Raw genomic sequence first — 26,679 nt, forward strand, 5'->3', positions numbered from 1 at the left:
GAAATGAATTTTTGTTTTTCTTTTCTGAAAGAGATTTTCTGCATACAAGTTATGGAGGAATAAAAAATGCTCATTTTCTTATTTTCTGTATTGACACTTAATTCCTAGATGAGACCTCTCCCTTGAACTCAAATCTGCATACTCAGCTGCTTGCTTCCCTAACATTCCCATTTACAGCTCACATGCATCTCAAACTTAACGCATCTGAAACAAAACTTTGATTTTTCTCTTCAAAACCTGTTTCTCTAGTAGTCTTCCTCATTTCAGTAAATGGATATTTTATCCTTCCATTCGCTCAAACCAAAAATATTTTAATAATTTGTAAATTCTCTATCATACCCCACATTCATTTAAACCATCTAGAAATTCTGCCCACTCTGTCTTGAAATGCATTCAGACACATTCCTGTCCACGTCCGCCACTGCAGCCTGGTCCAGCCGCAGGCACCGTTCTCCTCCTAATTAGGCCCTGTGATTTTTTCTACCCTTGCCCTCCTGTAGTCTGTTTTCCAACCAGCAGCCAGTCTATTATCTTAGAATTTAAGACAGCTCTTTTCACTCCTCTGCGGAGAACCTGCCCGAGTCCTCACCACGCCTGCCGTCCCTGCAGGAACTGCAGACCACTTGCCCCCTCATTTCCTACCACTGATACTGGGACCTCGTCTCCAACTGCTGCTTCGCTCCAGCTTAACCCCTGGCTGTTCTCCTTACACACCACGTAGAGTCCTCGTCCTTCAAACTGAAATGCCCTTCCCTCAATTCAGTAAGGTTTCTGATCAAATTACCAAACTCCACCTCCTCAGAGAGGCCCTTCCTGGCCACAGTTCTCCGGCAAGAATACTGGAGTGGGCAGCCATTCCCTCTTCCAGGGTATCTTCTAGGGATCGAACCCAGGTCTCCTGCCTTGCAGGCGGATTCTTTACCTTGTAAGCCACCAGGGAAGCCTGCTTCCTGACCACAAGGTTAAAAACAAATACAAAAGGCCCAGGCTGATACTGTTTCTCCCCTTTTCCTGCTTTGCTTTTTGCCATAGTAGTTATCACCACACGACATACTTAGTTTTTTAAATCCTCTCTCTTCCCTCATCTAAAATGTCAGTGGTAGGAAAGCAGAGACCCTGTATTGTCCACTGTTACATCCTTAAAACCTAAAGCAGAGCTTGCACATAGAAGGCACTGCATAGTAGCATTTGCGGAATAAATCAACCAGCCTTAATATCTGAATGAAGAATGTGATTTGATTTACATTATAATAACCAGATCCATCTCATAGTGAGGTGCCTTTTAATGGGATCTCTTTTGTATAAATCTTTATGTTTATATCATACTTTTTACATTTAACACAGATTTCTGTAGTGTTTCATAGTTAGGTTAGGGCTCAGATGATACTTTTTATGTCAGAATGCAGGCCAGTATTGCTGTTTTAAACATTCTTTTTCTGGGAATAATTACTTTTTTGTCCTTTTGACATAGACATCTGACCCTCAATTACATTAAGAGACCTTATACACATGAATGGAAAGAAGAATAGCCCCTTTTGAATCCACGCTAAGACTTTATCAATATGAAGTGCTTCCCACAGGGTTCTGCTGAAAGAACCAAACTTCCATCATAATGAAATTGCAAATTCATTTGTGGATGCCCTTTTATATTTGAAAGCTACTTTTTGATGTTTGGTCTGCAGTTAGATTTATTGTTTAAGGTCACAAATAATGCAATCCTGACTAGACCACGTTGTCAGAATCCTTTATTTAGCATTGCGCAAAGACAAATGGCTATCCTTTAACAATAACATACCAACACCAAAATTTGTTCCCAGTTGTACATAATCTTTTAATCAATCTGTTGCTCTCTGTTTTCCAGTCAATAGACTCCCAGCCTACCCCCTCACCACCCCATCTATCTAGAAATTACTCAATTATGGGTTTTAAATTACTGAGAAACACTTTCTTCAGATGAAAACAGATAACTGCAAGAATTTTAATGCTGTAATTTTCCCCTGCACGTTTTTAGCTTAACATATGAATTATTTTGCCTTTACCCTCATTCTGAACAGGGTAGATGCTTATGTAGTATGTTAGCTAAATTCTCTGGTCACATTCTTACTGTTAACATGACCGCAAAGTGGATTATAGTGCTTAATTGAATTCTTAATTCTTTAAAACATCTCAGTGCACATGGATTAAGTTTTTTCCCTGAGATTCTATAATGTCCTCCAATAAAAATGTGTATTTAAAGCTTTCGAGACAGATTTCTTGTATTTTTTTCCATTTCCTTTGTGACCTTTCATATAAAAGGCATACAGATAGAACTGCCCAGTTAGATTTAAGACTGTGCTTTTCCTCTGCAAATACCCAGTGTCTAATAGAGTAATGATACTCTGTTATGTTAGAGTATCATTATATGACCAATCTGTAGTTTCTCCAAGGAATTTTAATACCAGAAACACAAAGATTCTCTGGTAACTTGATGACACCTACAGTGGAGCAGACCATTAAGACCAGTATATAGTAAGGCCCCTATTTTAAAACCTTGTTTAAATATTTTTTGCCAATGAGAGAATCTTCCCTTCCCGCACCCACCCCCGCCCCGCCTTTAATTGCCATGTAGCTTAGGTCTTCCCCAATTAAAAGGAATACATTGTTTTAGGAAGAGGTGTAAGAGAAAACCGTGACTTTTAAGTCAGATGAATTCTGACTACTATTTATTTTGTGACCTCTGGGAGATTGCCGCATGTGGGGGGCCTCTGCGCAGCTGTGACATAGAGATACACCTGTTTATAGAATTGTGATATAATTGAGTGAGACAGCACATGTAAAGGGCTGCAGACAGTGCCCAGCAGTGGTAAACGCTCTGATATTTGCAGTCTTCTCTCTGTGCTCTTCTCCTCCACCCGCGTTCCTCATGCTGCGTTATCTGTTCCGACTGGGCTTACTCAGAAGTTAAAACTGTTGAACTAAACGTGAAACCTTTTTGTACCTGCCAACTATACGTTGCTCTGCATTCACTGCATTAATAAGTAAAGAGGAGTCAGGACCCTGGTTGACCTGTATATAAAACACACCCAGTGGGTGTATGTGGCCTTTTTCTTCACAACAAATTGCTCCCCCAGGATTGGGTAGAATGAAAAATACTCCACTCGCAGCCTTCCTTTTAAGTCCACATGGATCCCATAGAAGATTGCATTTAAATCTCCCTTCAGCCTACAAATTTGAGAATTGAGCTTTGAATTGTGTTAGTATGACGTGGGGAGGCGTTATCATTTTAATCATTTTGTGTTAGGTGGCTTGCTTTACTGTTCATTGTTGTTTGACCATTTGTACTGCTCAGATCACTGTCCTAAAAGAACTTCACCTTAACAGAAAATCATTTTCAGGAAAAATTTTAATAGCTATTTAATACTGCTGCTTTATATTTCAAAATAAGTTACCATTTTATTATTGTAAATTTTTATTGTTTTAGGTGCAAAGATGGTTTGAAAGGATTTACATTCTCTGCACTTAGGTAAGTTGCATCTTTTATATACTTTTATGGTTAGAGAATTTATGTTAGCTTTTTTTTTTTAATGTAATGTCATTGTACATAATTATTTATTTATGACTCTACTTTTAAGTTGAAAGTAATTTTAAAAGTTACAAAAGTGGCTTTGTGGTCATTTCACTAACAGAGTAATTTATTAATTTTCCTCCTAAAAATAAATCAGTCAGTCAATCACTATTTGGGGGCCTATTGCGTGCCTTATACTATAGGGTGTTAAAGAAGATTACAAGAACTCTCTGTTCAAAGAGCTTGGAAAGACAAAGCTACATGTGAACAATTACTGGAAAACTAAGTCCTTAATTGTGTGGCACCAGATTATGGGCTTCGTTAGGTCAGGACTCATGTGTTATCAAACACATTTTGGATTATAAGCTTCACTAGAGTCACTGGCCTCTTCTTTTTACCTGGTAGTTCATCTCTTATCACAGTAATTGACACACAGTGGATACTGTAAAGATGTTGGTTAGCACTGAATTTTATAGTTCATCAAGCATTTTCACATTCATTAGGAAATTAAACTTTTATAATATTGAATGGAATATTTTGGTTGTGGAAATTCTTTGGTAACAATAACTAAATCATAACACACAGCAGTAATTTCTTTGTGTCATATGTTTCATTAAAGATCATGAAACTTATTAGAAAATATCTTTTTATTGTTGCACTGGCTATATAGAATTCTTTGTTAAACTGAAACTTGGTAACAAAATCAAAAGTTGGTTTTCCTAGAGAAAACTTTACCTTATCCCTGAATCTTTCCTTAGACTCTGGAATTCTTGCAATAACTCACAATGTGCCTGATATTTGTATGTGTTTTCTTCAAATCTGCTTATAATGAAGGACTGACTTGGACTATTTGCACTTAACATTTTCTCTGTATTATAGGAACATATTCTGGAAAGGTGGTTATTAGCTCTTGCTAGTTCTGTCAGATAATAGTGGAAGTTATGGGAATAGAAAGAGTCAAGGACAGAACCATGAGAGAAAAGCCAATGCAGAAATCTGAAAATAGACTTCTGAAAGTAGACTAAGCCTGATTCCTCATAGTTTAAAGCATAGTTAGCGTACAAAGCCTGAAGACTAAGAATCCAGGCCTTAGAGTCAAATTATTGCAAGTTCAAATAATCGCAGTTATTTCTGGCTGTAACAGGATGCCTTTTTCATGTTAACTAAGTCATGGAAATTATGGTACCTACTTCATAGTGTTGCTGTGAGGGTTAAATGATATATTCGTAAAGTACTCAGTACTGTGTCTGTCATATAGTCATAAATGCTCAGATTGCATACTATATTCATTCACTGTGTATTAACTAAGTATTACATGCCCAGCACTATGCCAGGCACTGGATGTAATAGTAAAGAAGGGGTTCCCTGAGCTGTGAGAGCACAGAGAAAGGAGGCTTGCAGCAGGGGCAACTTCTCCAAGGAAGTGAGCTCTACTTTGAATGGTCAGTCCTGGCCAAAATAGCGACAGTGTTATGAAAGGTATGAGAGATTACATTGTATCTGTTTTAGCACAGTTTTGTCTTCTTAAAGAGCAGCAGTACAGATCCTAAACTCTCCATTCACACTTTACCAAGCAGTTACCAAAGGAGGCACAGCTGCCCCCTAGTGGCAAACAGTCTCATTGCATGCTCCTTTGATAAACTAGATGTTTTAAGTTTGTCTTAAGGAGATGGGTTTCTCTTGTTGATAGGAACCATTTTCTCAAACCTAAGAATATTTAAATTTGTCATAACCCACATGTTCCAGAATTTTAGTGTGGTGTTACCGATCTCCTGTTTAACTGTATTTTGTGATGTTTTCTGAAAGTTCAGCAGCCACAGTTGACTAAGGAAAGCTTAGTTATTCTTTGTAAGAGCAGCAGCTCTTTTGGTGATGGTACAAAGAGCAGAGATGAAAACTCCAATAAAGGATACTATGAGTGATATCTAATGGTTGGTAGTGTTTTCTTTGTACTGTCTTTGGAAAAATATAGTCCAGTTCTCATGAGACATGATGTCTTCTCCTAGATATTAGATTTTCCCAAGAGAAATAAGTAGATTAGAATAACATCAAATTTAAGATTTTCTAATGAAATAATGTGGGGAAGACACAGAACCTTAACACTTTCTGTTTCTCGTTACTTCCCTTTGTTTCTCGTGTGTGTATAGATGACCATCCACTGTATTGTAGCTGTTTTGTGACTCACAGTGACATTAGATATAAACTTAGAGTGAAAGATGAGAAATGCATTCAGTTTTAGCTGTCAATACATTTTAGAGAAAAAAAAATTTTGTCATTAATTAGTAGATCCAAGTTCATAGTTCATCTGCTTTTCTGTTTGAAAAAACGTTAAGGTGCATAATGCCTTAAAACAGGCTGTGACCTAAGTTAAAAGGTGGTTCATCCAAGTGCCATGCTGTATTCACTTGGTTAATTGGATTTTTAGATGCCGCATTTGTTAAATAGCTGTTAACAGTTTCTGAGTATTCAGATTTCAAAAGTCTATTTTTTTAAAGGATGTTTAGATTTTATATAAGTTGCAGAAAATATTATTTCAAATGATAAGGTTCTGTTCACAGTGTATTTGTATATAAACAAAATCAGTTTATTTTCTCATTGACTTTTTTTTAAGGTGAAAAAATGCCTTTCATTGTGTTCTTTTCTTTAGGTTCATTGTTGGGAAGGAAGAAATTCCCACACATTCTTATTCACCAGAGGCAGCCTATGCAAAAGTGGAACAAAAGACTGAGAAACATGAGGAAAAACCAAGAGGAATGAATATAATTGCTCTAGTCAGGAAGCTTGTGGATTCAGTGTGAGTTCTTTATCTTGATTTTAGCACATTTTGTCACTGTTTTATATGATATTTTTGCCATGCCAAAGTTTTCTTTTTGTTTTCAAGTAATGGATTTTTTTTATACCAGAAACTGTGCATAGAGTCTTATAAAAAGGCACAGGATGGCGAGAGAGTGTATTTATTATTTCTGGCAGGACTATAGACCATTATATGCCTTTAAAATACATTTACATGCAATTGAAATCCTTTCCTATTTCAAACTAAGCAGAGTTGCAGGAGGCTAGAATAGGGAACTTTAGGAAACAGATTAATATTTGCTATGAACAAAGCTAGTGGAGGTGATGGAATTCCAGTTGAGCTATTCCAAATCCTACCAAATGATGCTGTGAAAGTGCTACACTCAATATGCCAACAAATTTGGAAAACTCAGCAGTGGCCACAGGACTGGAAAAAGTCAGTTTTCATTCTAATCCCAAAGAAAGGCAATGTCAAAGAATGTTCAAACTACCGCACAATTGCACTCATCTTACACCATAGCAAAATAATGCTCAAAATTCTCCAAACCAGGCTACAACAGTACATGAACCGTGAACTTCCAGATGTTCAATCTTTATTTAGAAAAGGCAGAGGAACCAGAGATCAAATTGCCAACATCCGCTGGATCATCAAAAAGCAAGAGAGTTCTGGAAAAACATCTACTTTTGCTTTATTGACTATGCCAAAGTCTTACTGTGTGGATCACAACAAACTGTGGAAAATTCTTCAAGAGATGGGAATACCAGACCACCTGACCGGTCTCCTGAGAAATCTGTATGCAGGTCAAGAAGGAACAGTTAGAACTGAACATGGAACAACAGACTGGTTCCAGATCAGGAAAGGAGTACGTCAAGGCTATATATTGTCACCCTGCTTATTTAACTTATGTGCAGAGTACATCATGCGAAATGCTGGGCTGGATGAAACACAAGATGGAATCAGGATTGCTCTGAGAAATATCAATAACCTCATATATGCAGATGACACCACCCTTATGGCAGAAAGCAAAGAAGAACTGATGAAAGTGAAAGAGGAGAGTGAAAAAGTTGGTTTAAAACTCAACATTCAGAAAACTAAGATTATGGCATCCGGTCCAGTCTCTTCATGGCAAATAGATGGGGAAACAGTGGAAACAATGATAGACTTTATTTTTCTGAGCTCCAAAATCACTGCAGATGGTGACTGCAGCCACGAAATTAAAAGACACTTGCTCCTTGGAAGAAAAGCTGTGACCAACCTAGACAGCTTATTAAAAAGCAGAGACATTACTTTGCCAACAAAGGTCCGTCTAGTCAAGGCTATGGTTTTTCCAGTAGTCATGTGTGGATGTGAGAGTTGGACTATAAAGAAAGCTGAGGACTGAAGAATTGATGCTTTTGAACTGTGGAGTTGCAGAAGACTCTTGAAAGTCCCTTGGACTGCAAGGAGATCCAACCAGTCCATTCTAAAGGAGATCAGTCCTGAATATTCATTGGAAGGACTGATGCTGAACCTGAAATTCCAATACTTTGGCCAGCTGATGTGAAGAACTAACTCATCTGCCAAAGACCCTGATGCTGGGAAAGATTGAGGGCATGAGGAGAAGGGGACGACAGAGGATGAGGTGGTTGGATGGCATTACTGACTCAATGGACATGAGTTTGAGTAAACTCTGGGAGTTGGTGATGGACAGCGAAGCCTGGTATGCTGCAGCCCTTGGGGTCACAAAGAGTCTGACACAACTGAGTGACTGAACTGAATCGAATGTGCCAAGTGTGGAAAGGAAAAGGAAAAGTTCTGAAAGATGCAGGTAGATGTAGGAATAATGAGGAACAAACCTTAGGTAAAAGATATGTTGTAAGAGTGGAACTTTTTAGAGCTTTGGAAATAAAATAAATATTTGTACGTTATACAAAGAAATGTATATTTCATACAAATATATGTTCAGTTACATTTCAAATATTTAAGGTATTTTAGAAAATACATTTAATGGTTTAAAATTGGAATTTCAGCCAATTAAAATAATCTTGTAGTGATATTTTAGACAGTGTAGAATGAGGAGGCAATATAGAAAGTTAGGGGATCAGTTACAGGACGCAGATGCCCTTTAAGAAATCTGAAGACCTGTGTTTGACTCATTTTGCCCCTCTTGGCCTTGGGACTTTAAACAAGTGATTTAATCACTCTGTACTCCAAAGTCCTCATCAGTTAGCTGGGGGCTAATAACCTCTATTAAGGAGTATTGCATGCATTAAATGGAATAACATAAGACTTTCTTCACATGCAGGAGCACAGAGTGGGGTACTCAGAATTTTTATTGAACATAAAGACTTTGTCTCCATTTTAGCATACACAGCAGAAGAAGGTAATAGCAAAGAAAGGGATAGTAGACGGCAGGAATAATTGTGGCAGTGAACTTAATTGTGCTAGGGAACCCTGTTAATGGGAAGCACATCAACAAGAGTCACAGGGGAATGCAGAGAATGTGTGATGTGGGTGGACGAAGCCTTGGCTATCAGAGCTGATCCAGTCATGGCAGAACTTGTCAGGGCAGCCTCAGCGAGTCTGCTGGTGTGAATGCAGGTGCGAGATAGAGGCAGAGCAGATCATATAGGAGATGGGTGGTGCAGCACGTGGGAAGCCGTTTCAATGGAAGGCTAGGAAAGAATGGATGAGAGTGTGGTTGCTATCGGAATGTTAGTTCACTAACAAAGAGAGTTGAACAGTCTCTCTGTAGTGCTGGTGGCCATGCTGAGAGATGCCTTTGAAGAGGACACTTAGATGTGTCCACAAACTTAGAAGTTTGGAGAGTGATGGTTTACATAAGGCAGCCCTTCTCTGATTCACCCCTTTTCAGGCCCCTCGCTTTAATCACTCAGCAGCTTGGCGAGACCAGATACGTCATATCATTCTAATGACAAAAGGAACGGACTGCTGCTGTTGCTCTTGACTCGGAGAGGCTGCCTGTACGCTCCAGCTGCAGAGCAGCGTTGGATTTCGGAGAAGGTCTTGGTAGTCGGTTTGCAAATGGAATTAGAGAGCCAGAATATCACTCTACAAGTTGTCGTTATAAACAAGAAAGAGTTAATGTGTTCCAACCATGAAGATAATTAGTTAACTGTGGTCTGAAAGAGTTATAAAGACTGTTTATTTTGGGACATGAACTCGTTTAAAGAGAGAGAGAGGGAAAGTTAAGGCCACATTAGGTATTCTACTTATTCTTTATGCCTCAAGTGAATAAATATCCTGAAATCGACATACCAAGTAACTAAAATAAGTGTCTTGAACAGTAGTCTTCCCAGCAGAAATGTTTATTAAACACCAGAGGACTAATTGGTTTACAATTAAATAGCAAATAACTTACTTTGAATTCCCACATGATCTATTTCTATATTTATTTTAAAAACGGAATTTTAAGTTCTAATACTGTATCATGTTTCTTTCACAGATGTTTTCTCTCAAATATAATTAAGTATAAATTCCTGTAACCTGAGCGCATTCTCATTATGATTTTTGCTCAAGTCCTGACTTCATGGATGATTTATGACCGTTATACGCTACAATGAGCAATCGAAAACTTCCAAAAGATTTGGCAGAGTATAGAGATAACATACACGTATTTTTCATATCTAGTCACAAATATTTACCAACATGGCTTTCTGTTCCACATTTAGGCATTTTGACTGCAGTCGCGTATTTTACAGTGTGTCAAATGGTGAGCAGCAAAGGGAAAAAAAATCTGTTATCTTTGCTTCTGTATGCCCCAGGAAATCAAAAGATGTACACATTTAGAAATGAGTTGATAATGTTTTTTCCTTTTTTGGTTAGAGAGTTTTAAGCAGATCCACACACAGACATACACACATGTACACACACACAATTTAACTTTTTTTATTCCTTTGGTTTGTTTTCAGATGTAAGCATGGACCAAGGCATAGATGTTGCAAACACTATGAGGATAATTGCATCTCTTATTGCATTAAAGTAAGTATATAAAATCTAATAACCACAGGGAATGTGTATGGAAAGAACTTATTTATTAAAACATAATTTCAAAGTAAATGGAAAAATTGACAGTAATTGCTATAATTCTTTGCATTTGACTTGCCGAGTAAGATACTTCTGAAAAATAGGTGACGATTTAGCTTTTAGGATTCACTTACCAGATCTTTTGTTAAATAATTTTGAAATTGGCTTGCTTATTTAATGTAAAACAAAATATTCGGTTGGCCAAAAAGCTTGTTCAGATTTTCTGTACCGTCTTGTAGGAAAACTCGAACGAACCTTTTGGCCAACCCAAAAGAAGGTGAAGCAGCAACAACAAAAACGACCGAGAAATCAAGTCATTAAAACTAGTAAATGCTTTGCAGTGTATCCTCATTAGAATACATCTGAGAACAAAGCCCTGGGCCGTGCTGTGCGCTAGGGGCTCAGCAGCCACGCACATAGGCTACCCAGTCTGGGACAGTGGCATTTGCTTTTGGACTTGTGAAGCTGTTACATTTTTTAAGGCATGAAGGTAACTGGAGCATGTCCACAGTTGTTCTACATTAAGAAGTTAGTTATGCCCACTGGCATAAATTCCCCGCTCCCTAATATATGAGTGTACCAGAGCAGAGATCCCCACCCCCACCCCCGGCCCCCATCCCCTGCCGACCACAGCCCACTCCCCCCGATCCCCACCGACTCTGGGAAGGAAGTGTTGTCACTGCGGTTAGTCTGGCACAGGTGGTACCATCTGCTGCAAGTTCTTTAGTTCTGGACGGTGCTCTCACAATCCTGACGCTGTACAAAATTTATGTTCTTTGTCACAACATCTAATCCCCGCCTTATGGATGATGAGAGGAGCAGAGCTGTACAGCACCTCAAAAGACAGCCTCCTGATGGTCCCCCTCGGGAGGGACTGTATCGCATTGGTGCCTGTGAATGTGAGTGCCTGTGGCTTGGTGTTGATGGTGGCACTCAGCCAAGCCAACACTTACCTTTAAAATCCTCAAAGATAGAAGCAGGGGTAAAAGCGGTAGAGTATTTTTTCCATCAGGCAGTAATTTCTGCTCCACTCCTTCCAAATCTGATTTCCTGCCCCATTTTTAAAGTGGCAAAAAATAAAAAGAAAAAAGAAAGGAAAGGAATGTTGCCGGCAGCCTCGGAGTCTGCCAGCTCCATGAGAGTGTTATTATTCCCTCCAACTCGAGGGAATTCTACTCTAGGGGGCAGATTTCAGGAGGGAGACTAAGAAAAGTATTCTGACTAAATTAGAGGTATGTGAAATTTTGGGGAGAGGAGAGATGATTTTTTTTTAATTATATGAGAAAGTTAGTGAGAATTACTGACTTATGATAAAAAGTAGTCATTCTTTCAAATGTGTACCAGTACTATAAACTTTCTAATATGTATGTACATTGTAATTAATATTATGTCCGTGAATGTAAAATTGTTTGGAGATTTGTGGGTGAGGAATTTATCCCACAAGTATAGTTAAATATTCTGACAGTGCACCTCATTATTCCATGGGCTCAGTTGCCCCTCCTGTTAAATCAGTCCCCTGAGTAAACACTCACATGAATTACATTCCCCCAAGCTCACTGTACTCCATTCACACTAACTCTTGGTTGATGCCTGTCAGTCTCTTTTTTGGCTCTGTGCGTTTTTGTCCAAGCTATCTGAAATGTCTTTCTCCTGCTAGTTCCTTCTCTTTTGTGTCTGTTGAAACGTCAAGTCCTTAGTAGTCTTCCCTTACCAGTAATCTAATGTAGGTTGTCCTTTTAATATCTCATCCAGTGGCGCCTGATTATTTCCTTCACAACACTTTTTGTATTCTGTAATTATGTTTGTTTACATATTTTCTCTTCTTCTGATGGGCATGGAAGCTCCATGAAGGCAGGACTTTTGTGTCCCCTTCGCTGCTGTGTCCCCAGCATCGAATGTAATCTTTGGCACACAAGAGGCATTCACTGAACCTTTCCTGAATACATGAAAGGGTGAATAGATGGAGGGATAATCGATCTCTTGAAAATAGCACGAAATGATTGAACATAAGTGTGATCTTTGAACCCTCAGGTTAATATTACGAGATTACCAATGACAAGATATAAGTGTGATCACTTCATGAATTAACCAAGGACTGAGCAGTTTCAGTTAAACAAATGTGTGATAATTCATACTAATTGATTGGACAATTTAATTTTCATGTTTTAACCAGGTATTAGGTAGCTTCAGATAAATTGATGACTGTTTATTCATAGTAATTCAGAATTTTTCTAAAAGAAGGCTGCTATCCAAAAAATACAAACCTGGTCTTTGGAACTTAGCAGCAAACACTAAGAATGTCGACGTTTTTCCATTCCAGTGGGGGTGAAAGAGAAGTGTTATAGGAGATCCATATTATAGTGTATTGGTCAAATCATGTTTAAAATACTTTTAAAAATAACATTTTGTTTCAAGATGACTGAAATTTTTCAGTCTCTCAGTATTAGGTGACCTCAAACTTCATTTTCCTAAGTACTGAAATGAAATTGACCAACATTATCATCCTCTCCCTTCCCTTTTACACTATAAATAGTTGTAGGTAATATGGGGAAATGGTGACAGGAAATGTGGATTTATAGCAAATTTGCTTTTTCAAATTTTGTTTAGTTTACCTTAAAGGTACCATTCCCTGGAAATGCTTTAGTCTGACACATTGAGCACAGAAATTAAAACCTGGCTAGATTTCATTATTTTCCTGGAAAATTCTTTAAACTTGATCATTTAAATTTCTGTTAAAATTTCCAAAAGCATTTCGTTTTGTTAACTGTTTTTTGTGCTTTTTTGGATTTTTTTTTTTTCTTTGGAATTTCAGTGCTTTTGTTTCTAAAACTCATTTGTGGTTTAGGGATTTTAAATCCCAGTTATTGTCAACAGAATGTCAAGAAGTAGAAGTCTGGTACATAGACAGTCTTAGCCAGTGCTTGGGAAACTTTTTAAGTCTTGGTAAATCGTAGAAAGTATATCCACTGCAAGCTCTCGTGATTATTTTTAAGGTAATTCTTTTAAAACTGTTTGAGGTTTTAGGACTTAGTTTTGAAAATGGCTACTAGATAAGCTTAAAATTTTTAGTGCCATTTTGATTCTGTGACAGTGAAGTTTATACCTATCAGACTTAAGAATTTGGTTATAAATCAGACTTTGCTCCCAATTTTCTCCAGGGTTTCATCAGAATGTTTAGCGTGGGATACTTGATCCAGTGCTGCCTCCGAATTCCCTCTGCATTTAGGCATCTGTTTACACAGCCATCCCGGCTACTTTCTCTCTTCTACAATAAAGAAAACTTCCAGCTCGGAGCTTTTCTGGGCTCTTTTGTTAGCATATACAAGGTAAGCCTTTTAACAAATAGCATAGCATCACCAACGCAATGGACACGAGTTCGAGTAAGCTCCGGGAGTTGGTGATGGACAGGGAGGCCTGGGGTGCTGCAGTCCCTGGGGTCACAAAGAATTGGACACGACTGAGCAACTGAACTGAACTGATTGTTAAAATGAGATAACAGCCTTAACTCATCTGTCACTTTTCTTAACACTTCTTTCTGTAGTATTCATAAATATCACCAGATATACATAATACATTGGGAATAGAAGTTGGGGACATTTTGTCTTTTAAAGCTTGAAAGTTTGGATATATTATATTTATTCATGATATTAAAGACTTTTCAAAAACTCCTTTTTTTTCAATAATGTAATCACTGAGAAATTATGAACTTCCTAATATTTCTAACGTCAAAAGTGATATTAATACACCTGGCCTGCGTGTTTTTCTTAATAACATTTACTACCTAAGTATTAATTTAAACATCTTCAGACCCTTCTAGCTGATATCAACCCTTGATAAAACCAGTAAGAGTTTTCAGGCATAACTTATATAAATAATGAGTTATTTTCCATCTCCCTCCCAATCACTTGTTCTACTACACTCTCTCAAATAAACAAAGTTAATGTTCTTCCACCTCTTTCTACATGTTCCTGTAAATGTACCCACACATATATAATAAGCACACACCTAAACACATATACATGGATCATCTGTGACACAGTAAGTACTCTGCAGTTTGAAGTAATGGCCTTTTGTTTATTGGGAATCACTGATATGTAAATTATATTACTGACATTTTATTAAACATCTAAAATTTATATTCTAAATTTAAATGGTAAAGTGTGTTAACTAAGGTTGAGCTGTCTGCATATGCGTGCACACACACAAGTATAGACACAGTTGTTTAAAAGAAACTGCTGTGAAAAATTGAATTCTGGAATTATTTTGTATAAGATGGTTATGTATCATTTTATGTAATTACCTGTAAAAGGTAAATATGCTGCTGCTAAGTTGCTTCAGTCATGTCCGACTCTGTGTGACCCCATAGATAGCAGCCCACCAGGCTCCCCCGTCCCTGCGATTCTCCAGGCAAGAACACTGGAGTGGGTTACCACTTCCTTCTCCAATGCATGAAAGTGAGAAGTGAAAGTGAAGTTGTTCAGTCGTGTCTGACCCTCAGCAACCCCATGGACTGCAGCCCTCCAGGCTCCTCTATCCGTGGGATTTTCCAGGCAAGAACACTGGAGTGGGGTGCCATTGCCTTCTCCAAAAGCAGTCATAGACAATATATAAATGAATGAGCATGGCTGTATTCCAATAAAACTTAATCACACTGTATTAGAATTTCATATAATTTTCATGCACAAAATATTTTTTATTTACTTTTATCCCTTGAGATATGCAAAAACATTCTTAGCTTATGAGCCATACAGAAATAGATGGCAGGCTAGATTTGGCTAGTGGGTCATAGTTTTCTGACCACTGCTTTAGAGAGTTGATTCATTTTTATAGCAATTCTAGGTCAAAAAGGCCTTCTCATGTGGCACTAGTGGCAAAGAACCCACCTGCCAACCTAGGAGACAGAAGAGATGCAAGTTTGATCCCTGGGTAGGGAAGATCCCCTGGAAGAGGGCACAGCAACCCACTCCAGTATTCTTGCCTGGAGAATCCCTGTAGCCTGGAGGGCTACAGTCCATGGGGTCTCAAAGAGTCAGACGTGACTGAAACGACTTAGCACAGCACAAGATAAGAAAAACATGTCTTCTATTAATAAGTTAATGAGTTGACCTTCATTTTACCATTTCCAGAGCTCTTCATTTCTTTTTTTAATCTAATTTTTTTTGTGGTATCTTATACCTTATTTAATTTAAATAAGATCACCAATTTGCCTCCAAGGCCAGCTGATGACTCACCCATTACAGATGTTACATGCAGTTTTTCTCTTAGAACTGAAACAACTGAAGGAATTGTATTTTCTTCTTGATACAGGGTACTAGTTGCTTCCTGCGCTGGGTCAGAAATCTGGATGATGAACTGCATGCCATTATAGCTGGTAAAAAAGTATAATATATATATTATAAAATATATATGATATACATATATTATCACATCAATCTATGATAGGAGTGAAGCAGAAATGGTTTTCAAATTCATCTGATTTCCTTGTATCTTCCTTTTTCTAATAGAATTCCCATCAAGGCACTAGCATTAATATTTTGTACTTGTGAAGTTGAACATACCAAGGCTCTCTTGCCATATGATGTTTTGAGTTGGCAACATAATGACTTGGGTTTCTGTCCTGCGACAGGCCAGAAATTCTAGGGAATGTGTCACAAAAGAACATAAAATATTAATAAGTGACTAATGATTTCTTACAAGCATTTTTATTTTACCATTGGCAGCTGACATGTTTTTAAATAATTTTTTAAGGAACTCAAGTAATGTTATAAACATAAAAACTAAACATTTTTGGTAAGCTCAGTGTATTTTATTACTTAAGCCGACTAGATGATTTTTCAGATGTTTTTAGTGATGTCCCTGCTATTAGTATTCCAGACCTCCCACCACCTTGCCTTTCCATTTATAGAATGAAAGCAATGGAGAGAAGTGTGGTGACAGCACTAAGTATGGTTTGAGCTCTTAGGACAATAAATGAAAGAATATTTCCGCTTAAAATGAGACTGATACTAGTAGCCTTTAAAAATTGTTATATTTGGTAAGACCACTGCTGTTTTTAAAAGTTTAATTTAAAATGTGAGGTTTCTTATGGTATCAGAACTGTGGTTCCTAATTCTGAAGGTCAATTTTTAAGTTTAAAAAAATATGATAAAGAAGAATTCACCCCATTTTCATATCATTGCTTGTACTACTGTCCTCGATTTTGTTATAGCAAAAGTCAGTGCTAAATCCATTATTTCCTATTTAAGTCAATTAACGTTTCTGAGTGACGTAATAACAAAGAAGTACTTTTGAGTTATGATCGATTTTGCCTTATTTATTATTGTTTCAGGATTTTTGGCAGGAGTATCAATGATGTTTTATAAAAGCACAACAATTTCCATGTATTTAGCTTCCAAATTGGTAGAGGTAAGCAAACATTTTTATGTATATACAGCCAAATGATATAGAGCCTTTTAGCTACTTCAGCAACAATATATATCCCAGTTTCAAAAGCAAATTCTAACCTTATGAAAGTGAATCTTTATGAATCTTTACAAAGCCAGTTTTCCTATTTCTTCTTTTTTTCTCTGTGTCATTTTCAAATATACACAAGCATAGGAAGAATAACGTGATAATCCTCATGTGCCCGTCATATAGCTTCAACACTTCACAGCATTGGGCCAGTCTCCTTTCATCTATATTGCTCCAAATCCCCAGGTACCAAATTATTTTAAAACAAATCCCAGACATCAAGTCACTCCATTCATAAACAACTCAGGAGAAAGAGTCCTTGAAAAATAAAACTAAAGGATAAAGACTCTTTAAAAACAAACAAATCAAAAGTGCCATCAGGGTATAAACAAAATGCATATCACCCATTTTAGAAGTCTGCTAATTCTTCAATATTATCGTTATCCAATTAGAACTTACACTTTCAATATTACCTCACACATATCTTTTGTAGTCCCTTTGTTTTAATTGGAGTTACTTTTATGTTAAAATGCTGTATTACTGTATAATGAATATTAAGTAAAAATCACCTGTGTAGGTAACTTCTTTGAAAAAATTATTTTATGTTCTTTATTTCATGGACCACTCATATCTTCTTAAACCCCCCTCCAACCTGTTGAAACACCATTCTGTCTTGGTCATCTTTCCCCTTTTCTTATTAGTTTCACTTTAGCATTCCCACAATCCAGAAAACCCATCTCCATGAATTATCCCATTTCTGGCCATATAGATGTGCTGGGAATCCCTCATAAATACCCTGCATGTTCACCCTGTCCGTTAGCCCTGATTTTCCTCTCTTACTTAGTTGTTGATCCGAGACCTCTTGGAAGATCGCACTTTTATAAGTGTGGTCAGCAGGCTAACATTGGTCCATGAACTGCACATTACCAGTTCATGACAAAGAAAGGATAGAAATTGAGAGGAAGCATTTGGAAACTTTAACAGCACCTGAATAGAGTAATTTGTTTTTTGAATATAACAGTAAAAATTTAGTTCAACTTTGTGTTTAAATTTTTTTTCCAATAATTCATTTTTATTATAAAAGCATCAGGCCATGACAACTAGAAATTTGTTTTTTAAGAAGTGGTTCTTATGTTTGAGAAGCAGTACTCAGTGTAGTCATTTCTGAAATTCTCTTTGGTCCTTTGTCCTAGACAGAGTAGTTGCTCTTTCCTCTGGGGAGACAACATATATTATATATTAATATGTACACATACATATATACATGATAGACATAAATATACATACATACACATGTGATGGTCTGCAACCTAATCTGTATAGATATCTTGATTAGAGTGCATTAGTATTTGTTATGCACTAACCAGGTTTACACCAGTACATGTTTAATGAATGAATAAATGAAGGAAAAGTAAGAAGTCAGGAAATCCCTGGAGTGACAGGCAAATTTGGCCTTGGAGTACAGAATGAAGCAGGGCAAAGGCTAATAGAGTTTTGCCAAGAGAACGCACTGGTCATAGCAAACACCCTCTTCCAACAACACAAGAGAAGACTCTACACATGGACATCACCAGATGGTCATTACCGAAATCAGATTGATTATATTCTTTGCAGCCAAAGATGGAGAAGCTCTATACAGTCAGCAAAAACAAGACCGGGAGCTGACTGTGGCTCAGATCATGAACTCCTTATTGCCAAATTCAGACTTAAATTGAAGAAAGTAGGGAAACCACTAGACCATTCAGGTATGACCTAAATCAAATCCCTTATGATTATATGGTGGAAGTGACAGATTCAAGGGATTAGATCTGATAGACAGAGCACCTGATGAACTTTGGGTGGAGGTTTCGGACATTATACAGGAGACAGGGATCAAGACCATCCCCAAGAAAAAGAAATGCAAAAAAGCAAAATGGCTGTCTGAGGAGGCATTACAAGTAGCTGTGGAAAGAAGGGAAGTGAAAAGCAAAGGAGAAAAGGAAAGATATGCCCATTTGAATGCAGAGTTCCAAAGAGTAGCAAGGAGAGATAAGAAAGCCTTCCTCAGTGATCAGTGCAAAGAAACAGAGGAAAAAATAGAATGGGAAAGACTAGAGATCTTTCTAGACAAAGATGGGCACAATAAAGGACAGAAATGGTATGGACCTAACAGAAACAGAAGACATTAAGAAAAGGCGACAAGAATACACAGAAGAACTATACAAAAAAGATCTTCATGACCCAAATAATCATGATGGTGTGGTCACTCACCTAGAGCCAGACATCCTGGAATGTGAAGTCAAGTGGGCCTTAGGAAACATCACCACGAACAAAGCAAGTGGAGGTGATGGAATTCCAGTTGAGCTATTTCAAATCCTGAAAGATGATGCTGTGAAAGTGCTGCCCTCAATTTGCCAGCAAATTTGGAAGACTCAGCAGTGGCCACAGAACTGAAAAAGGTCAGTTTTCATTCCAATCCCAAAGAAAGGCAATGCCAAAGAATGCTCAAACTACCACACAATTGCACTCATCTCACACGCTGGTAAAGTAATGCTCAAAGTTATCCAAGCCAGGCTTCAACAGTACTTGAACTTGAAGTACGTGAACTTCCAGATGTTCAAGCTGGTTTTAGAAAACGCAGAGGAACCAGAGATCAAGTTCCTAACATCCACTGGATTATGAAAAAAGCAAGAGAGTTCCAGAAAAACATCTACTTCTGCTTTATTGACTATGCCAAAGCCTTTGACTGTGTGGATCACCACAAACTGTGGAAAATTCTGAAAGAGATGGGAATACCAGACCACCTGACCTGCCTCTTGAGAAACCTATATGCAGGTCAGTGAAGCAACAGTTAGAACTGAACATGGAACAGCAGACTGGTTCCAAATTGGGAAAGGAGTACATCAAGGCTGTATATTGTCACCCTGCTTATTTAACTTATATGCAGAGTACATCATGAGAAACACTGGGCTGGAAGAAGCACAAGCTGGAATCAGGATTGCTGGGAGAAATATCAATAACCTCAGATATACAGATGACACCACCCTTATGGCAGAAAGCGAAGAAGCACTAAAGAACTTCTTGATGAAAGTGAAAGAGGAGAGTGAAAAAGTTGGCTTAAAACTGAACATTCAGAAAACTAAGATCATGGCATTGGTCCCATCACTTCATGGCAAATAGATGGGGAAACAGTGACAGACTTTATTTTGTTAGGCTCCAAAATCACTGCAGATGGTGATTGCAGCCATGAAATTAAAAGACACTTGCTCCTTGGAAGGAAAGTTATGACCAACCTAGACAGCTTATTAAAAAGCAGAGACATTACTTTACCAACAAAGGTCTGTCTAGTCAAGGCTGCAGTTTTTCCAGTAGTTGTGTATGGATGTGACAGTTGGACTATAAAGAAAGCTGAGGACTGAAGAATTGATGCTTTTGAACTGTGGTGTTGGAGAAGACTCTTGAGAGTCCCTTGGACTGCAAGGAGATCAGCCAGTCCATCCTAAAGGAAATCAGTCTTGAATATTCATTGAAAGGACAGATGTTGAAACTGAAACTCCAATACTTTGGCCACTTGACGCGAAGAACTGACTCATTGGAAAAGATCCTGATGCTGGGAAAGATTGAGGGCAGGAGGAGAAGGGGATGACAGAGGATGAGATGGTTGGATGGCATCACCGACTCAATGGGCATGAGTTTGGGTAAACTCCAGGGGTTGGTGATGGACAGGGAAGCCTGGTGTGCTGCAGTCTGTGGGGTCACAAAGAGTCAGATACAACTGAGTGACTGAACTGAACTAAATGAATAGATCTGACAGAGAAGGGAAGACTTGGATGCTGTACAGAAAGCACTGAAGAATACATGACATGAAAGAGGTAGAAATCAGGTGCTGTTGAATTTCACAGAAACGTGTTATTACTGGCATCTGGGGGCTGGGGTGAGGGGCTGAGGGAAAGGAAACAGCTGACACTTAACTCTGTCAGGGAAGATATACCTGTAATTTGAGCTCTGGAAGGAGTGTTAGGATTTTGAAAGGTAGAAAAAGTAGTTGTAGATAAGGAACGCCTTGCTCCACTTTGTTGTTAATGCTATTTAAAGTTGTTTTCCTTATAAATCTCCCATTATGCTTGTTTTGCAGACAATGTATTTCAAAGGCATTGAAGCAGGAAAGGTGCCCTATTTTCCCCATGCAGACACTATCATCTATTCCATCTCTACAGCGATTTGCTTCCAGGCAGTAAGTATAGCTTTTTGAAATGAGAAATAGAATTATTTCTGTTTCTAATGTGTATTAAACCAATGAGGGGAAAAGAAAGGCCTAGAAGCATTTCCATTTTTTACACTGTATGCTTTTTTGTCTTATTAGCAAGATAGCTGACAAGTATCCAATCACTAAACATGTTAACTTAGTGGGCCAGGTCATGTTTTACGAACACAACCATTTTAGGTTTCAATGGAGTACAGTTTTTTAGGAAAATTATCACTCCAGTATCTTGGCTAGAATGCCCTCACTTAATTTTACTTCTGGAAAAACAGATCCCATGGACATAAATAAGAATAATTGCATTTCCTCAACATTACTCAAGCAGTGAGGACAGGGATAGAGTCTAGTTTAATAAAAGCATTGTTCAGTCTCTTCAAGTTCTATAATCACCATTATTGATGTTAATGATCTTAGGACTTCTGCAGAGTTTTGGGGATAGCTTTTATTTGCACTTTCTCGTGATAATCCTTCCAGGTTGGTAAACTCATTATAATTAGTGAAGTGCCAGCTATCTAATGGATATCTAGTAAATGCTTCCTAATAATAATGACTGTTAACTCAATCATTATTTCATGTACAATATTTTTGTTTGAAGGCATATTTACAAAGATTCTAGAAAGTCAACTTACACTTTTTTTTCGCTGTCGGGGTATTTTTTTTTTTTTTTTAACACAATGAGCGATAAAAATAGAGATAAAAGTATTCTATTGCCTAAGACGGATAGTGTTTGCTGTTCACTAAAAAAAGTCTCGAATAATTTTAGGCTGTCATGGAAGTTCAGACCTTACGACCATCTTACTGGAAGTTCCTTTTAAGACTCACCAAGGGCAGGTAAGATATCTATGAGATATTGTAACTGATTATGCTGCTGCTGCTGCTGCTGCTAAGTTGCTTCAGTCGTGTCCGACTCTGTGCGACCCCATAGATGGCAGCCCACCAGGCTCCCCCGTCCCTGGGATTCTCCAGGCAAGAACACTGGAGTGGGTTGCCATTTCCTTCTCCAATGCATGAAAGTGAAAAAATAAAGTGAAGTCGCTCAGTCGTGTCCGACTCTTCCCGATCCCATGGACTGCAGCCTACCAGGCTCCTCCATCCATGGGATTTTCCAGGCAAGAGTACTGGAGTGGGGTGCCATAACTGATCATAAAAAAAAAACAATTACCACAAAAAAGATTTTGAATCTTTTTGTCTACTTGAGGGAGTACTCTTTGGTAAGGTAGCTATCTAGGTGTAAAACAAATTTGAACTAAAATTCAATAAGAATAACATGGGATGTTTCTTTTTGTTTAAAAATACTAAACAGATTCATTAGAAATCCTGTCTAAACAATAGACTGATGTCCATTTGGGAAAAATAACGAAAAATAATCACATTCTTTTACCTGATTTTTGTAAGCATATTTTTCTTTGCCTTTACTATCATGTTCTGTATTGGTGCTGGTGTTTGCATTTCCTGATTATAATCTAGTGAGAGGCAATGTAGCCTGATACACAGACTGTGAGTTTGGGAGTTGAACAAACCTGGGTGTGACCCCAGCACCAGTACCCTTTGCTGTGTCACTGGTTGGGAAAGTTGTTTACTCTCGTGAGCCTCAAGTTTCTTTCTCTCTACAGTGAAGCAATAATGCATACTTGTTATGGTTGTGGGAAAATCAATGTTTGTGGCAGCCCTTAGCACTTAGTAGGCACTCAGTAAATAGCATCTGCCATTGACTTTGCTGTCATTAATAGTAATAGTAGAAAACAGTTGTATAGCTCTGGCTGTGTCCCAGAAGTGGTTTTAAGATACACACATTAACACACACAACACACATATACATACATATGTGTTTAATGCTTTAAATAGCTCTGTGAGATAGGTACTAGGTACTGTTAATATCTTGGCGTTACTTGTGGGGAGACCGAGATGCGCACAGAGTTTAAGCACTTGCAGAATCACAAAGCTAGTAAAGGATGGAGCTCGGGTTGAGCCAGGCAGTCTGGCTGCAGAGTTCTTCCTCTTAGCCATGACACTGTGTAGTATTATTATTATTTAATCATTAAAATCTACATTATTAATCTATATTGTTATCATTTGATCATTTATTTCTTTGTCATTTATGTTTCTTTGCACATCAGTGAGTTTAACCCATTGATTATGTTGGAAGGGAACTTAGCGTTGGGAAGGAGCTAAAAGTCACATTTATGGGTTCTTGGAACAATGACACTGGCTAATGACTCAAAGCTAATTTCACCCTGGTATCTTCCCCAGAGAAGAAGAGCTTATAATCAGGCAGAGAGATGCAGAAGGTCCATCCTGCACATTAGCTGAATATGTGTCTTTTAAAAATTTCTTATCTTTTAGGTGATGGAGAAAGTAAGGGCATGTTTTTACTCTGTTGTGTGTATTAGAAATTTGAAAACCTATAAGCTGTTTCCTCTTCATTAAGTATTTGCACATTTGAATGTATTTTCTGTTGATTGTGAGACATTAAAATTTTAGTTATGGGAGGAATTACCTTTAATACCTTCGCTTGTCTGTAAATGTCAGCTCATTCATTATATATGTAGCTTCTTATCATTGTATTCATCCATTAATCAAGAAAATCACAATGAACCTATTTTTCTGTTTGACACAATCTAGAGGAAAGAGCTCTGGAAGGGTTTGAAATGATGGTGGTAATCTCTGGGGCTTCAGGTTTGGGGACTAGCATCTTTTCAAAGAAAACTTGAGACAGTGTATCTTGAAGAGTAGCAAAATGACTTTTCAATCTGCCACTGAGTCTCTTGCGGTGTCAGCTCTTCTGTCTTCCCATCCCATGAAAGATAAACGAAGCGAATCATCTTCTTTTACGACGTCATTGGGTACTCATTTCCTGTGTCCTTGTTTTACAGGTTTGCTGTCATGAACCGCAAAGTCCTTGATGTTTTTGGTACCGGCGCATCTAAAAACTTCCCGGACTTCACCCCTAGGTTGGACCCAAGATACACAACTGTAACGCCAGAGTTGCCCATCGAGTTTTCTTGAAGATTACTGTAACTTATTAATGTGACTTAATGTTTCATTATTTTGTCCTGGAGAGTTAATTATGCTGAACACAAAGAAGAGGACCCGAGCTTGAACTTCAGTGTTATTTCAATGAGGGATGCTCTTTTTTGTTTGATTTTCTTACCAATCAGAAATTCAGAAGCTTTTTAGCAAAGTGTTGCTTAATAATTAAGCTCCCTCTATAGCCAGAATCTCATTCTGGGTCATTGTAGTGGTTGAAATTATGATATATTATCGATTAAATTATGTCTACAAGCAATATTAAATAATCTATGTAGAAATGTAGTAACAAATAAGAGTATACTTAAAATGACTTTAAAAGATGTTTTAGTTCATTCCAATATAATTCTTGGTGGAAACTAAGAATATAGCTGCATTTTAAGATACAAAAGGATCACGGGTACATGGATTTGATCTGTATTTTTTTTTTTTAACTTTCGAATTAGTAGTGAAATGTTATGGGTAAGGAGTAACTCTTCACAGACAATGCTGCTTTATTTCATATAGAGCAATTTAATTGGAGAAAGTGGCCATTCTTGCTTCAGGGATGCAAAGACGGGTCTCATACTGTTTGGATAAAGGCTGTGGCATCTGTGGTTTCCTTCCACTGATACCTTCATATGTCCCCACGATCCGCTTAGCTGGGCTCTTTGGCAGCCCAGTGAACCTTATGTGTTAATGGTAGGTTAGAATCAGGTGGAAACTGACAAATCTGATACAGTTGAAATGTCTGTTTTAGTCTCTTATGGCAACGTTACACTTGAATATTTAAAAGCAAATGAAGTTATTTTTAAACCTCCTCCTATCGGTTCATTATGTTTGTTTTCATTTATAAGGACTGGATTCATCATAGCTAAGTTTGTATGCCATTGTCGATTTAGAAGGGATCAAATTCTATGGAACAAAAGTAGTTTGGGCAGGTTTGGCAGTTTGTTCCCTCAGCTGTTTCACTTGTTTGACAACTAAAAACATTCTGAAAATCCAGTGGTTGTGAAGAAATACATGTCATCACTAATTGGATGCAGATTCCCTAGCCTGTTTTTAAAAACTCATTATCATCATTTTTACTCCTGTTAGAGCAAGGAAGTGACAAAATGTAGTCACTGCTGATTGTGAGTTAGTTCAGGACCGTTTTGATTGAAATACCATCACTCTTTAGAGTTTTTCAGGGACAAGGTATTCTTTTCTAAGTTAATACAAGGCTGAAGTGGTTGTGAAATCTACAATTAATGTAACATATAGGGATAATGGTATATTTTTTTAAGTGTAATTTTATTGCTGAAAAGTCTTAGGCTGTTGTAAATTAATTATGTTCTATAGAATTATGTTCTAAATTCTACACAGTAGAACATGTGTTGCAACAAGAATTATAACCCAAACTTTAAATGCTTAATCCTCTGTATTAAATTTCATCAAGCCTTGTATGCTTCTGTTTGCATGTAATCCTAGTCTGGTTGTTATGGCAGATTGAAACCCAACAAAAAAGACAGGCTCTGGTACCATAGTATCAGAAAGAGCCATTTTAATTAGGCCAAAATTTTGCATTATGATTAACTTTAGGATGACTTGTCTGTTAGGCAGTACGGTTAAAGGATCCTTTTGGCTTCAGAATTCCACGTTGATTAGTAAATTCAGTTTTAAGTTTTCATTCCCTGGAATCAAAATGATGATTGCTACTGTGTTTACCTTTAAAAACGAAGTATTACAGCAGTGAAGAAAGCACTGCTACTTGCATCTTATTTTCTCTATTCAGAAATTACGTTTATAGTATTTTTCCTGTCCAGTTAAACAGAAAACTTTTAAATCCATAAGTTGTTTTCATTCACAGTAAAAAAAAAAAAAAAAAAAAAACTATGAAATTGAAAGACAAATTCTACTGAAATATGATGAGATTGTTTAGTAAAATTTTACTGGTCAAAAGGTACATTTCTATGATCTATCTTTTTTAACACAAGCTATGGTCATTTTTTATTTTATATAAAATGAAATAGCCATCATGAAGCAGAGTATAATAATGAATGTATAGCTGAAATGAACAGTTAACTAGTTTGCAGTGGTGAATAGAGAAGTACAATTTTATTTTATTGGGACAGGCTGCAAAGTATAGTTGTTCGAGCAGACACAAAGAAACTGTGTTTGTGTTCCTGAAGACAATCAAAATGAATGTCTTTCTACCTCTGACTAACCAAGTACTGACTGACACCTTGGCATTGTAAATAAAGTGAAATAGATGTCTCCATTCCACAATATGTTTTTTAGTCCAATTTATATGCTGAAGAAGTCCTATCTGTGCTAAGTTTCCTTCCACTAGACCTGAGTACATCAAACACTTAGTATGCCCTCTTAGTATTTGCTACATCTTTATGTAGACTGAAAAACAGAGCATTGGGGTGCTTAATAGGATTATGAGTGTTTCCTGTATTAATTAGCTATTTCCTGAATTAATAAAATCTTAGCATTAGTACCAACCAAGTAAAAAGAAAAGACAAGTTGCAGGATAACAGATTATCTCAAATCTGTCAGATTCTTACCCATTTTTCATCCAGTAGTTTAGTCCATTGTATTACCCATCTCTGAAAGAAAACCATGATTCAATTG

At 37.5% G+C, this 26,679-nt stretch overlaps 1 protein-coding gene across 3 annotated transcripts in view; it reads left to right on the forward strand.

Annotated features, from left to right (window-relative positions):
• Positions 1-26,328, forward strand: part of TMEM135 (transmembrane protein 135) — a 308,335-nt gene extending 282,007 nt beyond the window's left edge. For all 3 annotated transcript variants that reach the window (XM_086383032.1, XM_086383033.1, XM_086383034.1), the window contains 9 exons: positions 3,461-3,502; positions 6,192-6,338; positions 10,250-10,319; positions 13,523-13,690; positions 15,672-15,735; positions 16,693-16,769; positions 20,929-21,027; positions 21,818-21,885; positions 23,928-26,328. In XM_086383032.1, the coding sequence (XP_086239158.1) occupies positions 3,461-3,502; positions 6,192-6,338; positions 10,250-10,319; positions 13,523-13,690; positions 15,672-15,735; positions 16,693-16,769; positions 20,929-21,027; positions 21,818-21,885; positions 23,928-24,060 (868 nt within the window). In that variant the 3' untranslated portion in view covers positions 24,061-26,328. The remainder of the gene's footprint in view (positions 1-3,460; positions 3,503-6,191; positions 6,339-10,249; positions 10,320-13,522; positions 13,691-15,671; positions 15,736-16,692; positions 16,770-20,928; positions 21,028-21,817; positions 21,886-23,927) is intronic.
• Positions 26,329-26,679: the final 351 nt, after the last annotated feature.

The sequence above is a fragment of the Bos grunniens genome, chromosome 29 (assembly GCF_055505025.1).
Source record: "Bos grunniens cultivar Pamir isolate PY7600 chromosome 29, Bosgru_T2T1.0, whole genome shotgun sequence".
In the NCBI taxonomy this organism is placed as follows: domain Eukaryota; kingdom Metazoa; phylum Chordata; class Mammalia; order Artiodactyla; family Bovidae; genus Bos; species Bos grunniens.